This window comes from Dreissena polymorpha, chromosome 1 (assembly GCF_020536995.1).
Source record: "Dreissena polymorpha isolate Duluth1 chromosome 1, UMN_Dpol_1.0, whole genome shotgun sequence".
NCBI classification, from domain to species: Eukaryota; Metazoa; Mollusca; class Bivalvia; order Myida; family Dreissenidae; genus Dreissena; species Dreissena polymorpha.
The window spans coordinates 196762096-196780545 of record NC_068355.1 but is presented as its reverse complement, the minus strand read 5'-3'; the positions used below and the strand labels follow the sequence as shown (position 1 = coordinate 196780545).

General features: G+C 36.2%; 1 protein-coding gene and 1 non-coding gene across 3 annotated transcripts in view; both read left to right on the top strand.

Annotated features, from left to right (window-relative positions):
* LOC127864477 (oxysterol-binding protein-related protein 1-like) overlaps positions 1-18450 on the top strand; it is a 103611-nt gene that overhangs the window by 10136 nt on the left and 75025 nt on the right. For both annotated transcript variants that reach the window (XM_052404100.1, XM_052404099.1), the window contains exons 6-16: positions 207-292; positions 688-832; positions 2176-2288; positions 5185-5255; positions 5824-5887; positions 6475-6609; positions 7150-7272; positions 8890-8977; positions 12338-12444; positions 12606-12700; positions 13297-13382. In XM_052404100.1, the coding sequence (XP_052260060.1) occupies positions 207-292; positions 688-832; positions 2176-2288; positions 5185-5255; positions 5824-5887; positions 6475-6609; positions 7150-7272; positions 8890-8977; positions 12338-12444; positions 12606-12700; positions 13297-13382 (1113 nt within the window). The remainder of the gene's footprint in view (positions 1-206; positions 293-687; positions 833-2175; positions 2289-5184; positions 5256-5823; positions 5888-6474; positions 6610-7149; positions 7273-8889; positions 8978-12337; positions 12445-12605; positions 12701-13296; positions 13383-18450) is intronic.
* Trnas-aga (transfer RNA serine (anticodon AGA)) lies at positions 14333-14414 on the top strand. The gene has a single exon. It is a non-coding gene; the product is annotated as a tRNA-Ser (tRNA).

The following is an 18450-nucleotide window of genomic DNA, read 5'->3' as shown; positions in this document are numbered from 1 at the left end:
TAATCAAGGACTACACTTTTCGCTTTTAAATTTATTTTTTTAGTTTCGTTTCTAAACAAATTCCAGTTCATGGGGAAAGTGTAGTCCCAGATTAATTAGACTAGTGTAGACAGCACAGGCTTTTCTTGGACGACACTTAACTAACATGCATTCAGACCAGATTGCCTATGACAAGGCTTCTGATAATTATAACATTATTGTTACAGCCGCAGAAGTCCATGAAACCAGTCGCGTAGAAGAGGAGTTTATGACGTCTGTGAGGCACGGGGAAGTGGAAAAAATTAAAGATCTAGTGAGAAATTCATTGTATCCCTATTCTGTTGTTACTTCTGCAAAGCTTTGCAGGAATACTTTATTATGGAAATCATACTTACTGAAATTCATTTTTATGTAGTGTAGTGTAATAATAATGAAAATAATGATAATAATAATAATATTAATAATTATAATAACAATAATTATTATGATTATTATTATTATTATTATTATTAAAGGTGGTAGTAGTAGTAACATCAGTATAGTTACACTGAATGTTTATGCAAAAATTATTATGACATTGGTTTAAACACTTTCATACCACCATAACCTCATGGCTACTTATAATGACTTTGACCTTTGTATCATGACCTTGACGTCTATATCATGATTTTGACCTTTGTATCATGACCTTGACCTTTTTATGACCAGGTCAGCAGCGGCAAGGTGAACAGTGTAGGGTGCCTGGACAGTTTCGGTAACTCTGCACTACATATAGCAGCCCAGTCTGGTCAGAAAGACGTGGCAGTGTTCTTGTTGCAACAGGGTATTGATGTCAACACGAAAAACAATCAAGGTATTATGTGTGAACACGTGAAGGCTAACAGGGGTATCTAGGAAATGTTTGCTAACATGGAATATTTATAGGGAATATTCATTCTGTAGGCTTACACGGAATATAATAAATATAGGCTAACACAGAATCGCAGAAATGTAGGATAGGAAAGAATTTTTCAAATGTAAACCAACACAGAATGTAAGAAATGTAAGATAACTTGAAATATAGGAAATGTCGGCTAACACAGAACATGAGAAATGTAGGCTAACACGAAATATAAGAAATGTAGGCTAACACGGAGTATAAGAAATGCTAACAGGGAATATAAGATGCTAACTCAGAGTTAAACAAATTTAGGCTTATATCGAATATATTAAGAAATGTAGGCTTACATGAAATATAAGAAATGTAGGCTTACATGAAATATAAGAAATTTAGGCAATCACGGAATGTAAGAAATGTAGGCTAACACGGAATATAAGAAATGTAGGCTTACATGAAATATAAGAAATTTAGGCAAACACGGAATGTAAGAAATGTAGGCTAACACGGAATATGAGAAATGTAGGCTTACATGAAAAAATTAGAAATTTAGGCAAACACGGAATGTAAGAAATGTAGGCTAACACGGATAACACGGAATATGAGAAATGTAGGCTTACATGAAATATAAGAAATTTAGGCAAACACGGAATGTAAGAAATGTAGGCTAACACGGAATATGAGAAATGTAGGCTTACATGAAATATAAGAAATTTAGGCAAAAAAGGAATGTAAGAAATGTAGGTTAACACGGAATATGAGAAATGTAGGCTTACATGAAATATAAGAAATTTAGGCAAACACAGAATGTAAGAAATGTAGGCTAACACGGAATATGAGAAATGTAGGCTAACATGAAATATAAGAAATGTAGGCTAACACAGAATTTAGGAAATGTAGGCTTACACCGAATATAAGAAATGTAGGCTAACCACAAATGTCAGACATGAAGAGTAGCATATAACATCATACATGTCAACATGGAATATCAGGCACAGGCTAACAGAAATTATCAGGCACAAGCTAACATAAAATATCAGGCACAGGCTAACAGAACATATCAGGCACAGGCTAACAGAAATTATCAGGCACATGCTAACAGAACATATCAGGCACAGGCTAACAGAAAATATCAGGCACAGGCTAACATAGAATGTCACTTGATAATGATTAATCAAGTTGGGCATGGTATACACAATTTTTGGAGAAAGGGATTCTCTTAGATTTGTATGCCTGGTCTATAGGTTTAAAAAAAACATGGGAAGGGGATGGAAAACGTAGAATTGAGAGTGTATGGCCTTTTGTTGTCTACTTTTCAGGACAACTAGCATGTGATGTGGCCAAGAATGAGCAAATGCGACAGTTATTGCTGGTGAAACCCTGGAAACAGGCCATGAAAGTGCCCAACAGATTTGAGGGGCTTCTTATAAAGGTAGGGGCCATATGCGACAGTTATTGCTGGTGAAATCCCTGGAAACAGGCCATGACAGTGCCCAACAGTTTTGAGGGGCTTCTTATAAAGGTAGGGGCCATATACGACAGTAATGGCTGGTGAAACCCTGGAAACAGGCCATGACAGTGCCCAACAGATTTGAGGGGCTTCTTATAAAGGTAGGGGCCAAATGAGACAGTTATTGCTGGTGAAACCATGGAAACAGGGTATGAAAGTGCCCAACAGATTTGAAGGGCTTCTTATAAAGGTAGGGGCCACATGTGACAGTTATTGCTGGTGAAACCCTGGAAACAGGCCATGAAAGTGCCCAACAGATTTGAGGGGCTTCTTATAAAGGTAGGGTCCAAATGCGACAGTTATTGCTGGTGAAACCCTGGAAACAGGCCATGAAAGTGCCCAACAGATTTGAGGGGCTTCTTATAAAGGTAGGGGCCAAATGAGACAGTTATTGCTGGTGAAACCCCGGAAACAGGCCATGAAAGTGCCCAACAGATTTGAGGGGCTTCTTATAAAGGTAGGGGCCAAATGCGACAGTTATTGCTGGTGAAACCCTGGAAACAGGCCATGAAAGTGCCCAACAGATTTGAGGGGCTTCTTATAAAGGTAGGGGCAAAATGCAGGTTGATCTAATATACTTAACCATGTATTCAATGCAACCATGCAGTAATTTCTTTTGCAGGAAGTTACAGAATCTTACAGGCTGCTTCCCAATGGCAAAAAGGAACATTTTTCCCAAAAATCTGACGGAAATTTCCCCAAAAAGATGCACTACTTGTCCAATTAAGTTAATTATTGGTTCAATGGGTTAATTATACAAGGATATAATTCTATAACACTTTTTCCCATTGGAAATGGAAATGAAAAGAACACACTGCTTTGTGTAATCCAATAAAGGATTGACACGCCAGGAGGCCATACTCTTAAAATGTTCACATATGTACGACTTCTTAACAGCAATTTTTACGGTACAGTGGTTTTTTTCAAATTCATTCCCAATGGAAAAAAGTATATTTTTTCCTAATGGGACCTAAAAATTTCCAAAGGAAGGTTTTTTTGGATCTCGACATTTAGTTCATATACTATCCTGTTCTGTGAATTAAACCTTATTAAATATTATATTGAAAACACTTTTATTATGAATTATGAAGCATTTGTAAATAAAACAATAACAACACTAATTTCCCCATTTTGGTCAAAACGCCGTGATTTTTGCCAATCCAAGGGGAGCCAGCCCCAGTCCCAAAAAGGCGGAAAAAAACAGTGATTAGTAAAATCATTATTATATTTTAGGAACATCCATAAATTTAAAACAAACATTGGAAAATGACCATAGTGATTTCCTGTTGACTTTTTTTACAAAATCAGAAATCCACAAGTCAATGTATCCACAAATGTCATTCATTAAAAAGGCATGAAAATTCGTGCCAACAAATGTAAATAATTTTGCAGTGTCAAGCTTTTTGTACAGAAAAGTGAGGAATGTTTCACTTTAATGTTAAAATCAACATAAATGGTCAAACTCTGTATTTCTGATAATGCGTACAGTCTATTTATTATGTTTATGAAAACTGTCATTCATGTTTTTCAGTTGCTGTTTAGTGTGATAAAATAAAGAATAGTGCATATCATACTTTAGATATGAGTTGCTTGCATATTTGTTTTTTATGCCGAAGGTGGGCATTTCCGTCTGTCTGTCAGTCTGTCCGTCACACTTTTGCGTTTAGGTTTCGAAAAATGCTCATAACTTCTATGTCACTTCAGATGCAACCTTCATATTTGGTATACATGTGTATATGGACAAGGCCTTTCAATCTGCACACAAATTGTGACCCATTTTATCTTGACCTTGAACGTAAGGTCCGCATTTAGGTTTCGAAATCTGCGTATAGGTTTCGAAAAAGCGTTTTTCGGGGACATATGTGTTCCTATGGAGACAGCTCTTGTTGTTGTTGTTTTTTCATTTCTGATTGCAAAGAATTACTGTTATAATTCATATTATATGTGTACATGTTTGCAATTTTGAAATAAAATGTGTTGAAAAAATAAAAGTAAATAAATTAATTAGTCTGCACAGGATAGTAAAGCTCGATTGGTCATTGTCGGCTCGATTACTACCTAAATGTCCCTCGTGTACGGAAAATATACTTAAACCTACCCGACCAATTTAGACTGTACCCGTGTTTCATTCCCGCCCAATATCCGATATTGTAAAACGCGCTAAGGAATATGAATCAATATTCTCTTTGAACAAAACCTGCCTCAACATACTTTTTGTCCCCTAACGGTCAAACTGGAGGGGACTTATGGTTTGCACTCTGTGTGTCAGTCTGTCCAGTCTGTCAGTCAGTCTGTCAGTCCGTCACACTTTTCTGGATCCAGCGATAACTTTAAAAGTTCTTCATATTCGTTCATGAAACTTGAAATATGGACAGATGGCAATATGGAGATTATGCACATCAATTCATTTTGTTCCTACGTGAAAAATTGTGGTTGCTATGGCAACAAATAAAAAAAATAATTAAAAATTACTGATAATGGTGGAGTTTCACCGGTAGGAGACAATATTGCTTGGCAATCTCTTGTTTGAGTTGGAGTTTCAATAAAATTGAGGCCATTTTACAGAATATTAACATAAATATAAACATAATTAATTAAAAACATATAGCCCACAACGACCAATTTATCGTAAGAATTGCGGGGAAGTACGTTTTAGTAGATTTTATGAACCCGGGGTACGTAAGAGCAGCCTGGGTATAGTACCTGAGTCAACAATGACCAATCAAGCGCTAGTATGGGATGACACTTTACATTTTGCATTAAGCCCTGTTTTCCCAGAACGTAGCCCAAATAAAATTTGATAAATATTTTTTTACAGAAGAAGTTTGTAGGCACAACACCCATCTGGGTCGTTCTGGAACGAGGCGTCCTGTCATACTTTAAAAATAGGTAAGGCATGTTCATTTATCGCAGTTTTAGAATTTTGACAAATAAATATTTAATAAATTTAAAAGATCGACCTATTTTTTTCTAATTTTTTGTTTCGAAACCAGCAATAAGTGATATTCTTTTTTTTGCGCCCCCCCCCCCCCCCTTCGCCCCACAAAAAAAAAGAAAAGGTAATTGTTGATTGCTTGTGAAACAGTTGTTGCTTCCATCCTATATATCGCGCAGTTGCCAGGCAACTATGTTTTAAACCTTTTTATTTGTGCTACATGTAGATTGCATTGAAAGCCTAAGGCTTATACAAGCATTCTCGAGTCCATTTCTTGGGTAGAACCTATACTGGAACAACTTTGCTGAGACTAAACTGGCTTCAAAGGGCTTTTTTTTCTTAACATTTTTAGGTGTTATGTTTTATCAGAAATAAGTACCTAACATCGTTATGAGTTCAATACAACATAAGTCCCTTTAATAGTTTGATTACGAGAGCTATTACAATTTTTGGTATTACATAAGTTCCCTATATGATTTAACGCTACATCAAGATCCTAACATATTGCTGATTGTTTTCAAGGGGTGATGCCACCACGGGTGCTAAACGTCGCGGTATGAAGTACCTTGACAACGCTGAACTCCAGGTATACAGTTGTGGCTAATCAATCAATCACCCCCACACATCACCCCCAGCAACAAAGCAATCTTGTATAAAATGTTATTTTGAATTCATCCCCCCCCCCCTCGCCCCTTCCATCCAAACAAAAGGGGTAGCGGGATGTTATGTCTTTTATACTTGTATATTTAATGGTATCCAGTCTGTGAACAACACACTTTTTTGAAGTGTTATTTCTTGTATTAAATTGTATTGTTTATTCAGTAAAGGTCAGATGTTACAAGCAGTTAAATCAGTTAAGGTCAGATGTTACAAGCATTTCAATCAGTAAAGATCAGATGTAACAATCAGTTAAATCAATAAAGGTCAGATGTTACAAAAAGTTTAATAAGTAAAGGTCAGATGTTACAAGCAGTAAAATCAGTTAAGGTCAGATGTTACAATCATTTTTATTGGTGAATATTTAGAACTCGTATGTTACAAGCATTTTCATTTGTGATTATTTTAAGCTTAGACCTACTTTCATATTGAAAACTTCAGTCATACATTTATGAAACTTTTTAACTTTTTTTTCTAAAGAATCACTACCCTGTCCATCTTATTTTCTCGCTCCAGATATATGAGATGAACAACATTGATTTCCTGATCAAGTTTTCTGACGGCACGATCCACAAGCTGTGTGTTGACCCGGGAGCCAGTGAGGTCAGGTTAGGTCGCGACCCAGTTACTGGAGAGGTCATATCTAGGCAGGTAAGCTGCCCTTGTCCAAGTAACTTTCTTCACTAAGACTTCAACGCAATGTGGTAAAAAACATAACCCAGGTTCTGGTTTGTTTTCACAGTTTGATAAAATGCATGCTTTTTTGTTCAGATTTAAACAGGTATATTAAATATATATAATTGTATTTGCTCAGCTTGGATAGCCTTTGTAAAATCATGAAATTAATTAAGTCATACAATTTTGATGCTACAAGGATTCTCATTGGTGAATATTTAAAACTGGATGTTACAAGCATTCTCATTGGTGAATATTAAAAACTTGGATGTAACAAGCGTTCTCATATGTAAATATTTAAAACTCAGATGTTACAAGCATTCTCATTGGTGAATATGTATAACTTATATGTAACAAGCATAATCATAGGTGAATACATTTTTGTATTTATAACTTATATGAAACAAGCATTCTCATTGGTGAATATTTTTAACTTCTATGTTCCAAGCATTCCAATTGGTGACTAAAACTTGTACGTTACAAGCATTCTCATTGGTGACTATTTGTGTGTTACAGATGTGGATAAATGCCCTGAAGGAGCATGTTGCATACAACACCCACTACATGGACACCGGGAACATGAAACATTCCTCGTCAACCAGTCAGGTCCCATTGATATCATTACAGGAGTCTCTGAAAGTAAAACAACTATTTTTAGATATTTTTAGATATATTTGGTTTCCCCATTGTGATCCCCCCAATGTTACCAAGGGCGATTACTCTGCATTGAATGTTTATAAAACAAACGGATAAGCTTCCCTTGAACATACATGTAATTACATTTCGGGGTGCCCAACGCAAAATTATTTTGTCCGGGATTGCAAAAATACAAAAATAATCATTTGTAAGCATAAAATAAAAAGAAAATTTGTTGGATTTTGTGGAATATCAATTTTAATTCACTCTTGATCATAGAAAAAATAATTCACTAGTGGCGCAAAAATATCATTTTTAATGATCACTCATGAATTAAAATTGATATTCCACCAAAACCAAACAATATCCTCTATGTCTGTAATTATTAGGTTAACATGACTCAAGTTCACACACCATATTTGAGACATATGAATAGCAAATAAACTATTCTAAGAATATAACATTATATTTAGTTTAAAGCTATTTTTAGCTTTATTGCATCGACAGCCTACAGCTTCCTGAAATGTTCTCGAGTATGTCTCTTCCTTGGTAAAACCAGAACTTTGTGTCTTTGAGGGAGATCTAAAGAATGTTCTGGTAGTGGGGATCAAACCGGACGATAGGTGGACGCTATATCCGCTATTCCATGGCGACCATTATATTTCTGTTATGGAGCAGTTTGTTTAGGCATGAGCATGATGGGTAAAGTGTATATCTTCAAACTCTAAATAATGTTTCCTTGATTTTGTTTATTTAAGAGGGGTTTCCACCTGTAAGGATTGTATGTGCTAATATCAAATACTTCAAGGTGCAGAATTAATGGGGTTTTCAGGGGTTTACACACGGGCTGGACAGAATGCAGGGGCGTCTCTAGACATTTAAGGTTGTGTATGAAGACAGTCTGATATAGTGACTGGGCATGTATACAAGAATCAATTTAAATGTACAGGTCTCCGCTGGCCTATAAAATATGGTAGGGATGCTTGCAAAGAGCAATTTCTTTTTTTTTCCCCATAACGTTTTAAAAGGAATATTTTACATAAAGGTCGTAAAAAAAAGATTTTTCTAAATATGGATTACGATAAGGTCAATATATCTTGATTTTAAATCCAGTTTTGAACCTTTTTCTTTAAAATTCAATTTTTGTGAATGATGTTTATGCACCTGCGTATCTGCATATAGGTAGCTACGCGCCTGGAATGAAATCACACCTTTAAGAACTTCATTTTTGCAAATATCTCAAGTTATTGAAATATATTTACAAAAATCTTTAGTGCATACAAAATAGTTTTTCTTGCAGTTTGTGCCAATGTCTTAATGTACATTGTATTAGAATAATTCCTTGAATACGTCTGATAACGCTGCCAAAGTTCTTTGTGTCAAGCATAACTGTGTACCACAAGAACACAGGCTTATTAAATATCTTATATTCTGATGTATTTCACATTGCCATAAGCAGCATAAAAATCTGTCTTTTATGCACTAGTTGAAATTCTAAAGAAAAATTGTTTTAAAAAGTTATTTGAAATAAAGCACCACTAACCATCGTGTTTACATCCATAAGTTAAAAGTGAATATTCAGTTACGTGATCCAGCACCCTGGTCTTGTTGTTTTCCAAGGTTGCCAAAGCGCAGCAGGACGTTTTGGAGCGTCAAGTAAACCAGTTGGCAGAGCACATGAATCACTCTCAGGGATATAACCATCAGTGTACGTAACCAGCATTGTTATATTAAACCAATTAAACCATCAGTGTACGTAACCAGAATTGTTATATTGAACCAATTAAACCATCAGTGTATGTAACCAGAATTGTTATATTGAACCTTTTAAACCATCAGTGTACGTAGCCAGAATTAATTATATTGAACCATTTAAACCATCAGTGTACGTAACGAGCATTGTTATATTGAACCATTTAAAACCTCAGTGTACATAACCAGCATTGTTATAGTTACCCATTTAAACAGTCAGTGTACGTAACCAGCATTGTAATATTTAAACCATCAGTGTACGTAACCAGCATTGTAATATTTAAATCATCTGTGTACGTAACCAGAATTGTTATATTTAACCATTTAAACCATCAGGATACGTAATCAGAATTGTTATATTGAACCATTTTAACCATCAGTGTACGTAACCAGAATTGTCATATTTAACCCATTTAACCCTTTCCCACTTAGAAGCTAAGTGTAAATGCCTATGTGCAAACAGCATAAAACCAGAACAGCCTGCAAGTAATTTGCAGTCTGTTCAGGTTTTATGCTGTTTGCTGCAGATCAGTATCTAAGGGTTGGAAATGAAACCTTTAAAACTTGGATCTAGTAAGAAAGACCTTTAATTTAATGTGGATTTCTAAGGGACTACAAATGCTTTAAAATACTTAGCAAAGTGGTAAAGGGTTTAACCATCAGTGTATGTAAATAGAATAATTAAATTTTGGTTACGTCTTCCAGTCTTCAACTGAATGTTGCGTATTACATTGGTGTATTTTATTGGAATTCTATCATTTTTTATCTGTCTTTTTTTTTGGCCAAATACCACAGCCTGGATCTTATCCAAATCATATTGAAGCTTTTTCCGGGAAATTTAGGCTTAATCAGTGTGTGTTAAGTCAGGGACGACACGTTCTGCCTAAAATTATATTTTCTAAGAAGAGACTTCTTTTATTCCTTTTCTACTTAGACATGTATTTTGACGCATTTGTAGTCCCTTAGAAAGTTAAATTTAATTAAAGACCTTTCTTACTAGATTCAAGTTTTGAAGGCTTCATTTCCAACCCTTAGATACTGATGAGCAGCAGACAGCATAAAACCTGAACAGACTGCGAGTTTGCATATAACCATTTTCAATTTGTTTCTGAGTGGGAAATGGTAAATAAAAAATTCCCTTAAAGCGGAAAGTATAGTCCTTGACTATCCCTTACAGGTCTGTGAGGGTGGCACAGGTCTGTGAGGGTGGCACAGGTCTGTGAGGGTGGCACAGGTCTGTGAGGGTGGCACAGGTCTGTGAGGGTGGCACAGGTATTTGAGGGTGGCACAGGTATGTGAGGGTGGCACAGGTATTTGAGGGTGGCACAGGTATGTGAGGGTGGCTTAGGTATGTGAGGGTGGCACAGGTATGTGAGGGTGGCACAGGTATGTGAGGGTGGCACAGGTATTTGAGGGTGGCACAGGTCTGTGAGGGTGGCACAGGTATTTGAGGGTGGCACAGGTCTGTGAGGGTGGCACAGGTATGTGAGGGTGGCAAAGGTATGTGATGGTGGCACAGGTATTTGAGGGTGGCACAGGTCTGTGAGGGTGGCACAGGTATGTGAGGGTGGCACAGGTATGTAAGGGTGGCACAGGTATGTGAGGGTGGCACAGGTCTGTGAGGGTGGCACAGGTATTTGAGGGTGGCACAGGTATTTGAGGGTGGCACAGGTATGTGAGGGTGGCACAGGTCTGTGAGGGTGGCACAGGTATTTGAGGGTGGCACAGGTATGTGAGGGTGGCACAGGTATGTGAGGGTGGCACAGGTATGTGAGGGTGGCACAGGTATGTGAGGGTGGCACAGGTATGTGAGGGTGGCACAGGTATTTGAGGGTGGCACAGGTATTTGAGGGTGGCACAGGTATTTGAGGGTGGCACAGGTCTGTGAGGGTGGCACAGGTATGTGAGGGTGGCACAGGTATGTGATGGTGGCACAGGTATTTGAGGGTGGCACAGGTCTGTGAGGGTGGCACAGGTATGTGAGGGTGGCACAGGTATGTAAGGGTGGCACAGGTATGTGAGGGTGGCACAGGTCTGTGAGGGTGGCACAGGTCTGTGAGGGTGGCACAGGTATGTGAGGGTGGCACAGGTATGTGAGGATGGCACAGTTATGTGAGGACGGCACAGGTATGTGAGGACGGCACAGGTATGTGAGGGTGGCACAGGTATGTGAGGGTGGCACAGGTATGTGAGGGTGGCACTGGTCTGTGAGGGTGGCACAGGTATGTGAGGGTGGCACAGGTATGTGAGGGTGGCACAGGTATGTGAGGGTGGCACAGGTCTGTGAGGGTGGCACAGGTATGTGAGGGTGGCACAGGTATGTGAGGGTGGCACAGGTCTGTGAGGGTGGCACATGTCTGTGAAGCTGGCACAGGTATGTGAGGGTGACACAGGTATGTAAGGGTGACACAGGTATGTGAGGGTGGCACAGGTATGTGAGGGTGGCACAGGTATGTGAGGGTGGCACTGGTCTGTGAGGGTGGCACAGGTCTGTGAGGGTGGCACAGGTCTGTGAGGGTGGCACAGGTATGTGAGGGTGGCACAGGTATGTGAGGAAGGCACAGGTCTGTGAGGGTGGCACAGGTCTGTGAGGGTGACACAGGTATGTGAGGGTGACACAGGTATGTGAGGGTGGCACAGGTATGTGAGGATGGCACAGGTCTGTGAGGATGGCACAGGTATGTGAGGACGGCTGAGGCTAATCTGCGACGACTCTTATACATTAAGCAAATTTTTTAAGAACAAGGCTCTATGATACCCAAGGCATCAAAGTAGAGATGAAGTAAGATATTGTATTTGTAATGTGTATTTATCACACCCGGATATAACAAATGAGAGGGAAAACACGATATTTGATCTGTATGGATCAATACATCTAGTGTAATACTTTTGTTTTTGTGTCTATTTTTGATGAACATAAATATTACAAATGTTTCATAATCACTTAATAATAATTGCAAGTACAACATAACGCAGTCAACGGGGTCCAAGCCTCAAATACACATTATAAACGGAACTGTGTTATGGTTTTGCAGTGTATTAACCCTTTCCCCCATTAGAAGCAAAGTGAAACCTGCATAAAACCAGAACAGCCTGTGAGTACCTTGCAGTCTGTTCAGGTTTTATGCTGTTTGCTGCTCGTCAGTATGTACTATGTAAGGATTGGATATGAAATATTTAAAACTTGAATCTAGTAAGAAAGGTCTTTAATGAAATTAAACTTGTTTAGGGACTACAATTGCATCAAATACATATCTAAGTTGTAAAGAGGGTATACATTATGAGCTATGATGACAACCTTCGCTTATCTCTGCAGGTAAATGTTCCAAGCTCCGAGGAGAAATAGAGAAGACCGTGGCGTACTCTCAAGACGTGTACCAAACCATGTCACACTGCATCGCGTCATTTGCTCAACAACAAGAGGTTGAGAAAGATTTTCTGATTTCTTTATAGTATTCAGAATAAATAGTGATTGATGGAAGCTGTGAATAAAATATTGTCTTTTTTTAACCGTTGTCCATTAAAAATTCTTTGATTTCTTTTTTTAAGTATAGGGGCTTAAATTCAACAAATGTATTTTGTAGGTTCAAGAAAGGGAGCTGCACAACGAACGAGAAAAGAACAGAATTCTAGAAGAATCTATACATGCCTTAGCCATGGAACATCATGAGTTGGAAAGGTAAAGAATGCAAATACTGTAAAATCATTTATGGTATAATAGTCGGGATTAAATTTAAAGTTAAAAAATATGTCTTTTTTGTGGACACGTTCCTTTTTGGACTTCTGATTTTGGGAAAACAAAGAGGAAATTGTGTCAGTCATTTCCAATGTGTCTTTGTTTAAATTGGAGAATCAATGATCCATGAAATCAACAAAAATAAGTGTCTTATTAATAATAACAATGACTGGGTGTTATGTTTGAATATATAATATCTCAGGATGCACATATATATGGGCAGTTCTCTATGAAAAAGGGTTCAATTCATGTGTGTAAAGTGTCGTTCCAGATTAGCCTGTGCACACCGCACAGGCTAATCAGGGACCACTATTTCCTCAAAACCTTGATTTTTTCTAAGAAGAGACTTTTCTTGAAACGAAAAATTTCACAAATGCGGAAAGTGTCATCCCAGATTAGCCTGTGCGGATTGCACAGGCTAATCTGGGATGACACTTTACACACATTCATAAAACCCCATTTCACATAGCATGGCTCATATGTTACAGTGTATTGTGATATGTGACATGAGGCATGACGGAAGTTGTCCTGTGTTCCAGATCCTACTCGCATAGTGTACGCTCGCGCAGTGTGTCGTCCTTGGGAAATGACGAATTCTTTGACTGTGAAGATGATGAAATTGTCGGTATGGGGAAACTTTATCACAGGTTCTCGGCAAAAGTTGCTTCCCAGCCCCCACCCCTTCCCCGCCACCCCTACCCCCCAGCTGCTTCCCTTCTGTACCTTCCCTTAACCCTCAAAATTGTCCATATGATATACAAAACAAATAAAAAAAATAAGTAAGTTTATATTTTTTATTTTTTTTTTACTTTATACATGTTTAAGTAAAACAATAACTAACCCTGAGCGCCTGTGAACTGTAAAAGTTTTGGTCCTGTTTGATAAACAATACGAGCTGTGTTCAGGGAACACTTGTCTAAATGCATATGAGTAAAGCCTTGTCCCAGATAAGCCAGCCCAGTCTGCACTGGCTAATCAGCGACGACACTTTCTGTTTTAAAAAAATTTTCATGTAAAGAAGTGCTATTTTGAACGATTATTCAGTGTAGGCAGAACTTGTTGTCCCTGATTAGCCTGTGTGGACTGTACAGGCTAATCTGGGAGAACACTAGTCCCAGTTTTCGCAGGTCGTGGCTCATTTAATGACATGTTTAACTGATTAAAAAAATTTGTTGTTTGAGTAAAATGAAGATGCTTTTAAGCAGGTTTTTATGCTTATAATGTTGGGGTATTGATGAAGATGGTTTTAAGCAGGTTTTTATGCTTCTAAGTTTTGGGTATTGATGAAGATGCTTTTAAGGTAGCGCACCTCTAATAATTTCCCACGATTTATTTTAAGATCATTGCCGATCTTCAATGATCGGTTATTTCTAAGAGATGCATTTTATTTTGTTCAAACTTCGAATTTTGATATGTGTTTACCTAATTCATTTAGAATACATTATTTTCACTATAAATATTGACTTTGATCCAATTATCATCTGAAAAATACGATTTCGCGATTTCTTCAAAGATCGAAGAGCTTTTTTACCTGTTTACTTAAGGATATCTAATTTAAGGTTGCACTGATGTGAAGTTGTCGTGGCCGAGTGGTTAAGGCAATGGACTAGAAATCTTTTGGGATCTTCCCGCGCAGGTTCGAATCCTGCCGACATCGCATACTTTTTGCAACGCGTTTTATTTCTTTTCTAACGTAATTTGATTTTAATAGCATATAAGCTATGTTTATTGTTAAATATGTTGAAAATTGTATGCACATCCTTCAATTTTTTAAATTATAACAACGTTATGGCTAAATTGGGTAATTTACTGTTGAAAATACGAATGATGCATGTTGCATTTTTATTTTTATTTCAAAAAGTAAATGGTAAATCTGTCTATTTCTTGGTATTTTTGCTGTATATAGTGTTTCTATAAAAACTAAGTTTAAAATATAACATAAATGATACTATTTTGAATTTTATGACACTTTGTTTTTAACCGACCCAATTTTTACTTGGCTGAAATCACTTACATTTCATGGCGCTATTCCATAGATAAAAAATTGTACAAAAAAAAAATTTCTGTAAAAGAATACTTATTTTATCTTGTTTAAACTTTAAACACCTTTACTGCATCTGTACACACCAACTGCATGCCCATATTTGGAAATTTGAATGAATTATGGAACTTTTATATACCCCAGGGGTGAAAATAAACTCGACAAAAGCCGAGCGTGAGGGTGGTTTTGAAAAAATCGGTATTTTTTTTTAAAAAGCATAGAAAGCCTACCTACAAATTTGCATGTAGTTCAGTGAAATGATGCTGATTAGGAAAATAATTAATTAGATTATATTTGGATATGTGCCCATTAGGGGTGCGCTACCTTAAGCAGGTTTTTATGCTTATAAGTTTGGGGTATTGGTGGGGTATCGGTGAAGATGCTTTTAAGCAGGTTTTTATGCTTATAAGTTTGGGGTATTGGTGGGGTATTGGTGAAGATGCTTTTAAGCAGGTTTTTATGCTTATAAGTTTGGGGTATTGATGAAGATGCTTTTAAGCAGGTTTTTATGCTTATAAGTTTGGGTTATTGATTGTCAAACAGGTTGTTTTTAGTCATTTTCTGATCTTGATGAAATTTTGGATATTCAAGCAATTTTCTCAAAGGACATTTCTGACCCTGGTGAATAATACACTTTTTAGGGAATTAACTCAGACACTGAGTTAAGTTTTTACAGTATGATTAAATAACAAAATATACATGTAAAATTTAATATGTTCCATTAAAGATTTCTATCTCTTAAATGTTTAAATTGTATTTCTTATGTCCTCGTTACTATCTTTAAATGTACTAACTGTTATATAATGTTTTAATAACAATTTCTATACCTAATCTAATGAAGGCATTATTAACGCAAATGGAATGGATTAAAATGGCAGAAAGATTATAAATGTAAATCCTTCAAACTACTGTGAACAAACAACCAAATAATATTGTATGCCAGTCATGTTTCTGAGAATTAAAATCTTCTAAATATATTATCAAAGACCTATCAATATACATGTATATTGATAGGTCTTTGATATAAATGTGACTTTAACTCTTTCAGTGCGGGAACCGAATTTTGAAGGCCTGTGCAAACAGTTTGGATCCAGATGAGACGCCACAGAACGTGGCGTCTCAACAGGATCCAAACTGTTTGCTATTCTGATAGTATTCTTGGAAAAAAATCGAAGATAATGCTAATTTTAGAAATTTAGCAGACAACATTTTAGCAGACGACAAATTTCCCAGCATGCAAAGGGTTAAACCAAACTAAACAGGTCCAACTTTTTTTTTATGACACAAGCTTATATGGAGATCTAGGTTGGATGGTATTTGGTTCTAGGTAACAATGACTTCAAATAAAAAAAGTTTTTTTACTCAATAGATAAATTTGGATGTAGGTATTGTGCTGAGATTTTGGGTGTAGGTAGCTTTCATGCCCACCTAGCGTGGGAAGAATAAATTATTTTAATTAAATGATGTTCACGTAAAAACAACTAGTTTTGGGCCTTGCGTCATTTCTTAATGATAAGTCTTTTCCTGGACTTAAAAAAAATACAAAGGAAATGAAATGAGATGGTTTTAAAATTTGTTCTTATATTGGTACTCAATGTTTTCATAATTGGTGGTGTAATTGAAATATGCCATATAGATCTTTTTTTTTGAGATTCAACCATTTTGCTTATACAGGTTTAGAGCTCTTTTCCTGAGTAAAACCATAATTTATTGTATTTTGATTGATATTTAGAGTGCTTGCGTGAAAAAATGCATAAGGACAATTTCCAGTTTCATGGAAATTTGTATTTAAAGAAAGTCATTTCTTAACAATAATCCTGTATACGCGGAAAGTGTTGTGTCTGATGAGCCTGTGCAAACAGCACAGGCCAATCTTGACGGACTCTACGCACATGCATTAAGCCCTGTTTTCCCAAAGTGTAGCTCACATTTAATAATATGTTATTGTATTACACTGAGATATTGCTATATAATAAAACAGTTTGAATGGGCTTGTTTACATATTTGATATTACACTGAGATATTGCTATATAATAAAACAGTTTGAATGGGCTTGTTTACATATTTGATATTACACTGAGATATTGCTATATAATAAAACAGTTTGAATGGGCTTGTTTACATATTTGATATTACACTGAGATATTGCTATATAATAAAACAGTTTGAATGGGCTTGTTTACATATTTGATATTACACTGAGATATTGCTATATAATAAAACAGTTTGAATGGGCTTGTTTACATATTTGATATTACACTGAGATATTGCTATATAATAAAACAGTTTGAATGGGCTTGTTTACATATTTGATATTACACTGAGATATTGCTATATAACAAAACAGTTTGAATGGGCTTGTTTACATATTTGATATTACACTGAGATATTGCTATATAACAAAACAGTTTGAATGGGCTTGTTTACATATTTGATATTACACTGAGATATTGCTATATAACAAAATATTGCTATATAATAAAACAGTTTGAATGGGCTTGTTTACATATTTGATATTACACTGAGATATTGCTATATAACAAAACAGTTTGAATGGGCTTGTTTACATATTTGATATTACACTGAGATATTGCTATATAACAAAACAGTTTGAATGGGCTTGTTTACATACTTGATATTTGTAAAAGAATATCATTTAAATTTACTTCAAATACTTTATTACTTGGAATGATCTAAAATAATGATAATATTCATGCATGTCCACCATAAGCACAATGAGTGACAAGTCTTTAATTGATGAAAGATAAAGATAATAAGGGCAACTTATTATTCAGTTGTTGTTTTATTTTGCTATGTATTTTACAGCCTGTTTGATCGGTAAAAAAAGAGTGATTGACCATGAAATTGGTTAAAATTAAACATGATAAATATGATTATAAATAACAGTATACCTTATAAGTGCATGTTTAACTGCTTTGTAAAATTGATGTTATAAAGTGCTGGTCGGGGGAATTTAATATATAATATATAATAAGCTCAATGTACCAATTATTAAGTTTATTGGTATTAATAGTGCAGGTATTTTTGGTAAACTTTCGGTAATTTTTTTTGGTTATTTTTTGTCATTGGGAAACAGCCTTTTTATACTTTTTGCCAATGGAAAACAGCCTTTTATACATTTTGCTATTGGGAAACGGGCTGTAAGAGCTGTAATTTTGGGCAAAAATATGATCACTTTTTTTAGCTCACCTGTCATGAAGTGACATGGTGAGCTTATGTGACCGTGTAATGTCCGTTGTGCGTGTGTGTGCGTGTGCGTCCGTCAACAATTCGTTTGTGTAGACAGTAGAGGTCACAGTTTTCATCCAATCTTTATGAAATTTGGTCAGAATGTTTATCTTGATGAAATCTGGGTTGGGATTGTATTTGGGTCATCTGGGGTCAAAAAACTAGATCATCAGGTCAAAAACTAGGTCAAATAATAGAAATACCTTGTGTAGACAATAGATGTCGCAGTTTTCATCCAATCTTTATGAAATTTAGTCAGAATGTTTATCTTGAAATCTGGGTAGGGATTGTATCAGGGTCATCTGGGGTCAAAAACTAGGTCAAATAATAGATAAAAACATAAATAATTTGTTTGTGTAGACAGTAGAGGTCTCATCCAATCTTTATGAAATTTGGTCAGAAT